Source organism: Zootoca vivipara, chromosome 1 (genome assembly GCF_965207765.1).
Source record: "Zootoca vivipara chromosome 1, rZooViv2.hap1.1, whole genome shotgun sequence".
NCBI classification, from domain to species: domain Eukaryota; kingdom Metazoa; phylum Chordata; class Lepidosauria; order Squamata; family Lacertidae; genus Zootoca; species Zootoca vivipara.
Genome location: NC_142582.1, coordinates 116,353,878 through 116,367,520, shown reverse-complemented (window position 1 = coordinate 116,367,520; position 13,643 = coordinate 116,353,878). Strand labels below are relative to the sequence as shown.

General features: G+C 46.3%; 1 protein-coding gene across 2 annotated transcripts in view; it reads right to left on the bottom strand.

Annotated features, from left to right (window-relative positions):
* The window catches only part of PAPOLA (poly(A) polymerase alpha), a 45,443-nt gene extending 33,218 nt beyond the window's left edge, over positions 1-12,225 (bottom strand). For both annotated transcript variants that reach the window (XM_035106490.3, XM_035106498.3), the window contains exon 1: positions 11,955-12,225. In XM_035106490.3, the coding sequence (XP_034962381.1) occupies positions 11,955-11,962 (8 nt within the window). In that variant the 5' untranslated portion in view covers positions 11,963-12,225. The remainder of the gene's footprint in view (positions 1-11,954) is intronic.
* Between the last annotated feature and the right edge of the window lie 1,418 nt (positions 12,226-13,643).

Genomic DNA, 13,643 nt, shown 5'->3' with positions numbered 1-13,643 from the left:
CTCACAGTGGCCAACCTGATGCCTGTAGGAAACCTGCAAGCAGGAACTGAATACAAAACACTTTCCCCTCCTCAGTTTCCAGCAACTGGCACTCAGCCTATCTAGTCCTGCATCCTGGTTCCCCAGAGACCACCCAGATGCCTTGTCTACAAACAGAACACAAGGGCAGTAATCCTCTCCTGCACTGCTTCCCAAAAACTGAAATTAGAAGGCATGCTTCCTCTGAACCTGGAGGTAGAAGTTAACTCTCATGACTAGCCAGTAGTGGCAGCAGCCAGGAGGAGATTGACAGCGGCGAATGGGTGTGTGATTGGTTGCTGCAGCAAGGCCTGCTCACGATTGGCTGCAACAATTGGGCAGTGTATTTACGGCAGCAGTGAGGCGTGTGTTCAATGTGCTGTGTTTGCATCAAGTGGTAAGGTAGGCTTTTGGTGGCGAGCGTGCAGCGAATTGGTGGTGTTGGTGATGCGTGCTATTTGCAGTGGCGGGCAGGTTGTAGAGCGATTTACGGCGGTGACCCCCAAAAAAAGCTCTTTAACTTTGGGCAATCCCCAATTTTTTGCGGTCCAAAAAGGGGGGGTCGTCTTATACATGGGGGGATAATACAAGAAAAAATAAGGTACTTTTGTATGTCCTGTTTTTCTCACCAGTCAGTCATTGGATGAGCCAGTGTTCTGGTTTAGTGATGAAGAAAATTCTAGTATCAACTGCTCTGTGGGAAATATTATAGGTAAAAGAGGAAGGCAGCTGAAGACTATCTTAAGGCATGACACAGATGGACCTTCGCTCCACCACTCACAGGACCATGCACTTCAACTGCCCTGTGATAGATACCAGTAGCGAGGCAAAGAAGACTGAGCTCAAGGTAGCTTAGCTATGAACTGTATCCTCACCTTTACACATATAAGGCTAGTCTACCTGCCCTGTGAGAAAGATTCTGACAACTTTTTATATGCAGATATTGCTTTCCGTGATTTGTAAAAAGGTACTTTAATGTAACTTATAAGTCACCTTAGAAGGACCTGTATCTTGAAAGGCAATATATAACGAATTGTAATGAACACTCTATCCACTTTCTCCATTCCATACATAGTTCTATAAATCTCAATCATATTCCCACTTTCTCTAAAGTAATAAGTCCCATAGGTTAATTGCTCCACTCCGCTGGTAACTTTGTCTGCCCCTTTCAACACCTTCTTGAAATGCGGCAACCGGAACTGTACACAGTATTCCAAACATGCTTACACCAGTATTTTTCAACCACTAGTGTGCCGCGAGATGTTGCCTGGTGTGCCGTGGGAAGGCGACATATAAATTCAATAAAAAATAAATTTAATTAAAATACATTTGTCACTAGGTGCACGATAACTGGCGGGTCTGCGCAACTTCACAACTGCCAAGATCTTAAGTGGCGCCCTTAAAGCTCTACCGCACTCACGGCCCCGCCGCTCTTTACTCCAAACGCCTGCGTCTCGGTGGTTCCCCGAGCACTCGCGCAGCGGCTGCTCTAGGCTTCAGGGAAGGCGGCGGCTCTATCGTCAAAGGCTGCAGCCCTCTCTAGCTCTGGCCTCCGGTGCACTCTATCGTCGCAACCCGCCCACCCCGAGCTCTAGAGCGAGAGTATGCGTGTCCGAGGGAGTGCGTGCTCTTCTCTCTGGTGGGGCCTATTCCCGACAATGCTGGCGGCGGCTCTGGCTTCCCTGAGGCGTTAGGGCGGTGGCGGCGTCTCCGCCGCTTTCCGCCCCCCCCTCACGGGCGCCGCGTAAGACCAAGGCGAAGCCGGCGGCGGTGTCATCTCTCTGAGGTAAAAGCGGGCGCGACTGGCCGCGACTCAATCAGGGCGCGAGGCGAGGCGGACGAATCAACGAGCGCGAGGGAAGGGAAGGAGGGCGGGCAAGAGAGCGAGCGGGTCGGGAAACGCCTTGGGAGGAGGGAGAGGCGGCTCGCGGAAGCAAACAAACAAAATAATAATAATCAGAAGTTGGGAAGCAACCAAAACCTTCGCACAGGTCGCGAGCGAGCTTTCGAGTTGCAGGAGTTTGGGTTGCACTTTGATAAAATATGCATTTGCCGTCTTATTTCCAGCCAGGTTTGCCCACTTGAATAAAAGCGCAGTAAGTACTGACAGTGAGATACTGCAGTGATGGACAAGTTTTTGAAAAGGAAAGAACTGGATATATATACTATATATATATACACTTTATATATAGTCAATATAGGCACAGAGTTAATTTTTTTAACATTTTCTAATTGGTGGTGTGCCTCGTGATTTTTTTCATGAAACAAGTGTGCCTTTGCCCCAAAAAGGTTGAAAAACACTGGCTTACACTATAATTTTGTATAAAGGCATACATATGTAGTTAATTTCCACCCCTTTCTCAATAATCCCTAGCAGACAATATTTTCAATAATTCAACTGAAAAACACTTGAAGAGAAAGTTAGCAGGAACAGGCTTCAGGAATGAGCACTCCTTGCTTTCTTCTCCTTTCCTCTCTTCTTAACAGAGATTTTCCATCACTATTTCTAACAACACTGGAATCCAGCGTAGACAATGCAAGCTCATTTTATTTCTATTCAAGAATAGCTGAGATTTTCATTGTTTCTATATTTATATCATTCGTTAAGGTGTTAGTGCTAAAGTAGGGACTAAAGTGTTTCTCCGAAAATAAGACACCGTCTTATTAAGACACACACCAAAAAACCCACTATGGCTTATTTTCAGGGGATGTCTTATTTTTTCCTCCTCCTCCTGCCGCGGCCGGCATTGCTGCTGCGCCTATCACTATGGGCTCCCAGTACGTTTCCGAGCACAATTCAAAGTGTTGGTGTTGACCTTTAAAGCCCTAAATGGCCTTGGTCCAGTATACCTGAAGGAGCGTCTCCACCCCCATCGGTCTGCCCGGACACTGAGGTCCAGCGCCGAGGGCCTTCTGGCGGTTCCCTCGCTACGAGAAGCCAAGTTACAGGGAACCAGGCAGAGGGCCTTCTCGGTAGTGGCACCCACCCTGTGGAATGCCCTCCCACTAGAGGTCAAAGAGAACAACAATTACCAGACCTTTAGAAGGCATCTCAAGGCAGCCCTGTTTAGGGAAGCTTTTAATGTTTGATGGATTTCTGTATTTTAGCATTTTGTTGGAAGCCGCCCAGAGTGGCTGGGGGAACCCGGCCAGATGGGCGGGGTATAAATAATAAATTATTATTATTATATTATTTTTATTATGTCTTATTTTCGGGGTGTGGCTTATATTCCTTGAATGCTTAAAACTCCTGTTATGGCTTATTTTATGACTATGTCTTAAAATAGGGGAAACAGTGTATTTACTTATCTAGATACATCCAGCTCAAAACAACATGTCTGCAGCATTGTGCCAAGTAGCCTGAGTGTAAGTGAAATCACATATATTGGGAGCACCCTGGAGAGTCCTAGTGGCCTGCAAAGAGACCTACCCCAGAGTCCAAACAGGAGGGGCAGTGGGGCTTTCTTGGGGCTGCTCAGCCTCCCTGCCTAATAGATGGTGTGTGGGGTAGCGCAGCAGCAGTTGCCGCTTCCCTGTGCATCAGCTGAGCAGCCTCAACAATCCTCTGGCTCACACAGAGGTTCTCTTCGGGTTCTGAGGAGGGTCACCTCACAAGCCAGGACTCCTCTCCAGGGTGCTCTCCATTTCCATGTTCCACTTTCAAGTTCCTGGCACCATGTGTGTATGTGCGGTCGCACACAAACAGACCGTGCATAAATGGAGAGTTGCCTGTACTTGTTTTTGCTTCAAGGGACTAACATGGCTTCACCTCTGGAAAGCATTATCTAAAGTTCTATGCTACCATATCCTGAATTACCAACACTGATGCTCCATAAGAATACTGGAAGCTGCCTTATACAGAGACAGATCATTTGTCTATCTAGCTCAGTACAGTACTGTCTACAATGACTCCTACCAGCTCCCCAAGTTTTCAAACTGAGGGCTCTAAGCTCTTTCTGGAAGTGCTGATGATTGAACCTGGGATCTCCTGCATGCAAGGCTATGACCCTTCTTCAGTCATCATTATCAGTGTAGTGTTAACACAAGAAAAGTATCAACCAATGCAAAAATAAAAACAATCTGGACATTAGGCCATAATGAGAAGTATGTGATCAAACCAAGCATACCAACACATAGTTGACTAATTTTTACTCAGAGTAAACCCACTGAAACTTAGTCCTGCTGATTCATTTCAGATGGTAACCTCTTTAGTAAATGTATAGTAAAACATGTGCATCTAGCCTGAAAACTATCACCTCTGCGCTCATTTTTATAAAGAAATATTGGACATTTAATACTTTCATTTTGATTACATTTTTTAAAAAATGCCAATTATCCAGATTAGCCATGGTAAATGACAAACCATCAGGGATCACTGATATTGGCTAACCGTTTTAATGCTCAAGGACCTCTACTGACTTACAGAACAATCTAAAGCCAGTTTAACCTAGAAGTACACCCTACTGACTTCAATGAGATTTGCTCAACAGTAACTGTGCTCAGGATTGCAGCCTAAGATCCATTATTTCAATGTAAAATATCTTTGGGAATCAAATCCTTTTTCCGTATTGCAACTCAATACTATGGCTTAGGGCCCTCGTATTTATGGGACCGCCTCTCCTGGTATGCCCCGCAGAGCACCTTAAGGTCCATGAATAACCAGTTTAGAGGTCCCAGGCCCTAAGGAAATCAGACTATCATCCACCAGGGCCAGGGCCTTTTCAGTGATGGCTCTGACCTGGTGGAATGCTCTGTCCCCCGAGACTAGGGCCCTACAGGATTTAACCTCCTTCCACAGGGCCTGCAAGACAGAGCTGTTCCGCCTGGCCTTCAATTTAAATTTAACCTGATCTTTTATTCCCATTCTCTTCCAACCCCCTCCCCTTTTATAAAGATTACCTGCTCTGGGACCCCACAGGTAACTTTCCCCTGGCCTCCTCGCTGGCCCAAGTACGACTAATTTAGCCAGCTAGCCCAGGTGACCACCTAATGTTTATTGGATGGGTTTTCCTCCAATTTATTTTTGAACTTTGAATTTTATTGTTATTCATGCTTTTATACTGTATTTTATGCTGTTTTTTATGTTGTATCATAATTACGTGTTTTAAATTTGTTGTTAGCTGCCCTGAGCCCGGTTTCTGAACCGAGACGGGTGGGGTATAAATAAAAATTTATTATTACATTATTATTATTATTACCATATCTTTTTTTCTCTATAGTCTCTACCACAAGTTTATGATCATGCCTGCTTACTAGTTCCTAGTTCTTTGCCCAGCTCCCACAAAGGTTGGAAACAGAGCAATCTGAGAATCCTTAATAAGAAGCTATACTGTGTATCTGAAGAAGTGTGCATGCACACGAAAGCTCATACCAAAATATAAACTTAGTTGGTCTTTAAGGTGCTACCATAGCTGCCAAGTTATCCCTTTTTTACAGGGATTTTCCCTTATGCTGAATAGGCTTCCTCGCGAGAAAAGGGAAAACTTGGCAGCTATGGGTGCTACTGAAGGAATTTTTTTTAAGAAGCTATACTGTAAAATAAACTTTGGGCTACTCCATATAATAATTCTCTTGGATCAAAAATATAGGAACTAGAGGGATATGGAGCCAGGAACTAAACTAAACTCAGCTTCATGTGCCTATCGGGAACTAAACTGGAAAAGAAAAACAACCATGTAATAACAATTATAATATACAGTGGAATCTTAGGTTGCGGATGGAATCCGTGACGAAGGCACGTCCGCAACCCACAGCTTTCGCAAGCTGAAGTGCCACATCTCCGCAGGCGCGATTTGGAGCTTCTGCACATGCAGCGAAACCCGGAAGAAACCCGTCCCGGTACTTCCGGGTTTCCTGCGGTCCGCAACCAGAAAACACGTAACCTGAAGCAAACGTAACATGAGGTATGACTGTAGTTACTAAGACTGTGGGGATTTGGGTGAAAATTTCCAGTTTGCATTTGTGATGCCCCCAAAGTGATCTAATTTAGCAAGTTTATTTTACTTGCAGTCAGGAAACAAAGCTAAAAACTTTGAAACTGTCAAACATGTCTAATACTGCATCTGCAACTAGCACCCACTCATTGTTATTAATTAACATATGTTAATGAAAAAACTCTGCAAAAAAGGCCTGGAAAATTTTCTGTTCTCATTGTTAGTTGCACAACAGGCACATACATTGTTGACTTGAATTGTATTTATGAAGCTCTGCCCCACAAGATATTCAAAAGGGCTTAAATTCCATTGCAAGCTACAAATGAAGAATTTATTTTCCATATAATTCAGTAATAAAAAACACTATAACCTTCACTATACTTGTGTATTTGTGTGACAAGACAAAAATAAGCCAGTTGGTCTATCATATGTTTTCAAAGCTCCATCTTCATTAGAACTAAAATGATACTGCTATGAAGAGACGTAAACCAAGTGGGCCCAGCCTGATTTCTGTCATTTTCAGCAAACAAACACATCCTAAATAAGCCTTTCCTGAGAGGCCGCAATTCTCAGGAGAGGCTTTTATTATGAAGATTAAATGATTTTTATCCAGCCCTGTCGCTAAAAGAAGCAAAGGGTGGAAAACAAGGATGCATTAAAAACAACAACCCCAAAGCCAATCATTATTACAACTAATATTTTCAAAGCTTCCAGAAATAAAATATTTGTCTTTGGGAGTTACATGGCAATGGAAAACCCCTATTCTACATATGACCATACTTTCATACTAAATATGAATTAAACACACTTTAATCACCAACAAGTTTTATAGTAGAAAACAAATTAAACCACTCTCATCTGTGATCCAATTTTTTTCACTCGAGTCTACAACTTGTAGCAAACCAAAAAACTTATGGTTGTCAAGCCCCCAACCCTCCCACAAAGGGAGGAGCTCAGGCTAAGGCTACAGTAAAACTACAGTAATTATAATATGGTTAGATCAATTCCACGAACAATACAAAGACAGTCAAATCAGATGATTAAGCACCATGCAGAAACTATGGATTCTGCCTTCAAAATACATAAATAAATTGTGTAAGGTAAAGGTAAAGGGGCCCCTGACCATCAGGTCCAGTCGTGTCCGACTCTGGGGTTGCGGCGCTCATCTCGCTCTATAGGCCGAGGGAGCCGGCGTTTGTCCGCAGACAGCTTCTGGGTCATGTGGCCAGCATGACAAAGCTGCTTCTGGCGAACCAGAGCAGTGCACAGAAACGCCGTTTACCTTCCCGCCAGAGCGGTCCCTATTTATCTACTTGCACTTTGATGTGCTTTCGAACTGCTAGGTGGGCAGGAGCTGGGACCAAGCAACGGGAGCTCACCCCGTTGCAGGGATTTGAACCGCCGACCTTCTGATCAGCAAGCCCTAGACTCTGTGATTTAACCCACAGCGCCACCCGGGTCCCTAAATAAATTGTGTACTACCCCTTTAATCAGTTGCATTTGATTCTAAAATTCAAACCAAACAATTAAACTAAAATTTCCCCAAAAGATTCTAAGTCTGCAATACACTTCCACAAAGTGCAAAGCTTACTTACTGAGGGAGAAGGGAGCTAATCACTGTTACAACCCAAACAACCTTTCCTCCAGTTCCAGTGCAGAAGAAACAGACAGCAATAGTTTATCTTTTCTGATGCTTATGATTTTATTAATCAAGGACACAACCATAATGAAAGCTTTCCATCCTACCTCCCTTTTATGTATTCTGTCAGTACTGGGAAAACAGTTTTAAAGTTCGTTCACCCCATGTTGCCTTGTTATGGCACTCAAAGATCTAAATAAAACATTGAAAAGCACCACTATGCTCCATTCCAAAGAGACTTCAACCTGGCTTCAAAGAAAATTCAACATTGGCTGCTGGGGAACACCACCTTCACAGCAAAAAGAAGGCACGGGAAAACACTTTTGTTACAGTGGAACCTCTACTTACGAATAACCCTACTTACGAAAAATTCTACTTACGAACGATGTGAATTGGGGCCCGCTTACGAATTTCTTCGCCATCCGAGGGCCGGATCGGGCCCCGCCTCCGCCACGGGCGCCCGGCCCACTGCCGGATCGGGCCCGCCGACGCCGCTAGCGGCCTACCGCCGCCTCGGGCACCCGGCCCACTGCCGGATTGGGCCCCGCCAACGCCGCTAGCGGCCTCCCCCACTTGGCCTACGGCCAGATTGTCACCTCCCCCACTTGGCCTACGGCCGGATCAGGCCCCCCCGCCACCACTAACCTGTCGCCTTGCTGCCACCCGCCCGCGCTCACTGCACTGAAAGGTACAGTAATGTTTTTGTGCATGACTTTAAAGTCTCTTTTAAAGGGTCTTTTTCCTAGGCTCCGGAACGAATTAATCCATTCCCAATGCATTCCTATGGGAAACATCGTTTCGACTTACTAATGTTTCTACTTACGAATGTGCATTCGGAACGGATTAAATTCGTAAGTAGAGGTTCCACTGTATATTAAATTTCGTCTTCCGAGGCACCCTATGGGACGAAAAAAAATCGTCTTGCGAAGCGCGCCATAGGAAACTCTGTCTTGCGAGTCTTCATTGAAATTGCAAAACGCTTTCGTTTTGTGAGTTTTTCGTCTTGTGAGGCATTCGTCTAGCGAGGTACCACTGTACTGGATCCAAGTCCATCAACCAGTCCTCTTAGAGCAGATGGGGGGAGGGAGGAGAAGAGAGGGAGGGGAAATTCCATAGTGTAAGCAGAAGTCCTCTTGGAAACTCAAGACACTAAAAAGGTCCTGTGGGGGAATACAGAAACAGGAAAGCCCAGGTAGATCAGCGTGCTCCGGAGTAAGGCTCCATGTGGTTAGGAGGTAGCCTTGCAGTACCAAGAGTTACTTTTACTTTATTGAATTGTATTATTTTGATGAATTTGTTTTTCTTTGCTTTATTTATACGCTATTGTGTTTGATATTAGGGACCACAATGTTGGTTTTTTAAATGCTATTGTGATTATTGTGAGCCACTTTGAGCTCAACATTTGTTGATGGAAAAGCGGAATACAAATATTATATCAAATTAAAAACCAGTCTCCATATTTATATCATGTATTAAACTGCTAAGTTGTTGAAAGAACCCTCAATTTCTCTCACTTAACTGAGCTCATAAGGGTTTGGATATAGCCTGATCCTCAAAAGTATGTGTGAGGGACAGGGGATATCGTGAAGTCCCTCCCCTCCTGAGTTCAAGCCCATCCCCGAGCACAGGGGGAAGCAGAGAGAGTTCCGATTCCAGTGGGGAAGCAGGAAGTCGTGTCCGAGGCTCAGGCAAGGTAGCGGAGCCAGGGTCCCAGGTGGGACAGGAAGGGGCAAATAAGGGGGGGAGACCCATCCCCCCAACTCCGGAATTGCGCAGAAAGAGGAGAGGAAAGAGGATGGGTCTACCCAGGCTTTTGTGTTGGAGAAAGACGCGCCAAAAGCCATTCGGAGGTTCTGAACCCGACTGAACACATAGCTCCGTGTAAATAGCAATGACTTCAGCACTGTAAATACGCAGCACCAATAAAAGAATAAAATGCAGAGCTGTGTAGAGTCGTTACTCTGAAGTAGCCCGCTCCGGCCACTGTGACAGTATGTATAGCTCTTTATTTTTCTAAAGCGGTCCTCTCAAATACTATTATGATGTTGGCAAACAGGCAGATCAAACTTTACAATATTTCATTGTAAGTTATTCATCTGCTGCAGGCAATGTTCAAATTTAGCCAGGCACATTTTGGAACTGGCTATCAACCACTTGTGACCAAGTAAAGATGCCTGGGTACCTGGAGGTGCACGCCTGGGCATCACTGGATCTTGACTGATTTCACACACCAAGACCCCATCCTATAGAATTCAATTATATTTTATCTGCACAATCAGAATGAATTCCGGAACCAAAATGCTTTCTCTGTGCAGGCTGAGCAGGAGCAGGAGCAGTCACAATTAAGAAAAAGAGGTAGAAATAGGTCAATATGTATGTGGACTGTCCCTGCATCAAGTGACTTTTCTTCTTTAAGTTCTCAAAGTTCTTAAATTAGCTCAAGGTTGTCAGATGTTTAATTGATAATCACAGTCAATCAATCATTTGAAAAATAAGACTTTAGAGGCAACTAGACATTCCATTTTGGTTTAAAGAGCCATTTGGCACCTAGCTTATATACAGTATCTGAGTTTCTAACACAGGCTGTAGGGCAGGCATCCCCAAACTGCGGCCCTTCAGATGTTTTGGCCTACAACTCCCATGATCCCTAGCTAACAGGACCAGTGGTCAGGGATGATGGGAATTGTAGTCCAAAACATCTGGAGGGCCGAAGTCTGGGGATGCCTTCTGTAGGGGATAGTGTCTTAAATTCTTCAAAAGTAAATGTTAATGAAAAATACTTGAAACAAATCCGTATTAGAAAAGAGGGAATGTGCTCATTATCATCACCTCAAGTCACTAACTAGTTTTTCATTCAGGATCTTACAACTTTGTTAAACTTTGCAAAACATTCAGAAAGGAATCTGAAACAACTTTTCCCAAAAACAATGAAAAAACCTATCACATACATTTCACAAACGTATGCCCACTATTAAGAATTGTCAAGGATTATTTACCCAACATATCCAGCACACAACTATGGCAAAGTTCACACAATGAACAACACAATGAACGTTTATTTTGTAGACTCTCCAGGGGTTTCTACAGTAGAATGCAACTAGAACACACAGTTCAACCCCCAGCAAACATTGTGAATCAGAAAAGAGCTGTACACAAAATTATAAATGTAGACTTGGGCTGTGCACATACCATGCATTTAAAAAATACACTCCCACCTACATCCTGGGAACTGCAATTTGTTCAGCATGCTGGGAATTGCAGCTCTGGGACTGGGAGCAGAACTACAGTTCCCAGAATTCTTTTCTGGGGTGTGTGTGTTGTACTTTGAATGGGTTTTAAATATATGGTGTGCACACAGTGCCAGTTACACCAAATACAATTTGTTTTAATTTAAAAAATGCGTTCACGAGCATGACAATGCCTCACAAGGTGTAACCAAACGAGTGCCAACATTTACATAGAACTGTATAGCGAGATGTTAAGCGGCCAACATAAAACCTCTAGTTGGAGAGAAAACAAAACAAAGGAGGACTGGGGGGGGGGGAACGCTAAGGCCACAAAATAAGCTGGCTCTCTCCAGTTATTACTCAACAGAGGCGTGCAACTTTAAAAAGCTGCAGGTGTGCTTCAGGCAAGATCTAAGCTGCACAGGATTTTTCGTTCGCGTTCCTTTTCCCGCCCGCCCACCCCCCTTCAAATAACGTGTGGCGGGGATGCGGGGAGGAAGGTGGGCAGGGATTTCGCAACACCGGCGGGAGGGAGCCGGCGATGGCGCTCCCAGCAGTTGGCAGACTTTTGCCACCATCCGGCTGATTCCGGCGCGCGGCAGGGCCTGCGCACCTCCCCAGATAGGCCTCGGCGCCCGCGAGACGCTGCACATGCGTCCTCTCCCTCCCCCACAAAACACCCACCCCCACAAGGCCTGAGAAAGCGGCAATAGGGCCGAGTGTGAGGCGAGGCGTGAAATGCCCGTCGCCACTTGTTGTGGGGCTACGGCTGAGGGTCGTAAGCGCCGCCGCCCCCCTCCTCCCCCGAAGTTCTGCGCCAGGGCAAAAAAAGGGGGAGCGAGAGGAACGAGGCCCTCAGGCGCCGACACACACACACACACACACTCTCTCTCTCTCACACACACACACACAGAGACACAGAGCGTGCGAAGGGAGAGGACTCGTGCGCCAAGCGAAATGAGGGCCGACGAGGCGGGTTCAAACAGAGGGGCTACACGGCGAGGAGGGGAAGCCGTGGGTCCCGGAAGCGCTCGCTCAGGTTGCCTCCGAAGTCCCCTGCGAGGCTTCCCGGGGCTTCTTCTACCCGCCTTCCCGCCCGCCCCCCCCCCCCTCACGCCAGACCCGGCCTCCACTTACAACGGCATCGTCTCTCCGGCTGTGGGTTAAGCGCCGCCACCTCTTCCCCGGAACAGTCACTCTTCCTGCCCCTGGGAAGCGGGCGACGCGAGCATGATATGGGCCTGGCTCGGGCCCTCTGGGCGAGGGGGGAGAGCCGCTTGCTAGGCCTGGTGGCCGCCGCCGCCGCCGCTGTTGTTGCTGCTGCCGCCGCCGCTTCCTCTAGTCCTTCCTCTTCCCCTCCGGCCTCCTAACATGGCGCCCAGGCGCTACCACAGCAACGTTCTGGGGCGAGGGAGGGGAGGGGGCAGAGGCGTGTGGGGCCAGTTGGCGCGCTGACGCAACGGCGGCGCCCGCCCTGCATCGAGAGACGTGCGCTTCCACGCATGCGCCACTCCTTTGCGTTGGCTGGCGGGAAGTGTAGTCCTCGCAGGCTGGCGAGTTCGAACTTTTGAAAGCTGCTAACGGCTGGCTCGGCTGCTGCGCAGGCGCCAGAGGAAACGACTCGCTTGGTGGCGCACAGTTCGCAATTAACCCGTGCTTTGTTGTTTGCCTTTCCTACGCGGCAAACAGGAGGCGATCCATCTAATACGCGCTCGCAGACGTTGTTTGCATTCTGGTGTAATTCATTGGGAGCCACTACGGCTTCGCGCATAATTTTCACTCATTTAATCCACTTCATAGGAGGACCGTTAAAAGTTTGTAAACGATAGGATTGTTGCAGTGCCGGATTTATTTATAAACTAAACAAGCTATAGCTTAGGGCCCCACTCTCTTGGGCCACCCCCCCCGCCCCAAATTTCACTATTAATATACTTCTTCTTAATTGTTTTCAGTTCAACAATTACTTTGATAAAATACATATTTTGTTATGTGCAAATGGCTTTAGATACCTATTTGGTCCATAATTACCATATAGCCTATATTCAACACAAAAACAGTGACAATTTGTTGTTGACAAAGGACAGCTGGACATATAAAGGGCCCCATTACCTTCAGTAGCTTAGGGCCCCATCATCAAACCTAAATCCGGCCCTGGATTGTTGCCTGCTGAAGACAAAACCATGAAATACAGGGTCACATCCACTCTACATTCACAGCACCTGGATCCCCCCCCCAAAAATTCTGGGAACTCTAGCCCTTACAGAGACAGTTCCCAGCACCATTAAGCTACAGTTCCCAGGAGTTCACATTCCCAGGAGACGTGATTTAAATGTACAGTGTGCAAGTGCTATTTTTCTATAAAAAAAGGTACCGGGCGCACCCTGAACACTTCATTCTCTTAGAACAGCAATGGCGCCCAACTGAGAGGTGCTAGAACTGAGTTCCAGTGGGTTCCAGCTGAAAAAAAGCCCCGAGAATGTGGATGGGCATAGTAGCTAGATGTTGGCATCTGTCCGGCTTGAGAGACAATGGTAGAGTGCGCCTTCAACAGTTGGAGAGTTGCAGTACCTGCTGTGCCTATAGAAACTGATTGAGAGAGATGTTTCCTTGCAGTTGGGGCAGGTGAAGCCTCAGTATTTAGAGACAGCATGTCTTCCAACAGTATCTGGAGGACAAGGAAGAGCAGGTGGCCACTGGCATTACTTACGGGTAGGCTTTCCAGAGGCATCTGGCTGGCCACTGTTAGAAATCAGCTGTTGGTGGATCTTTGGAATGATTCAGCTGTTCAGCATGGCTTGGGCAAGCCAGGTTAAGAAATCCCTCAAG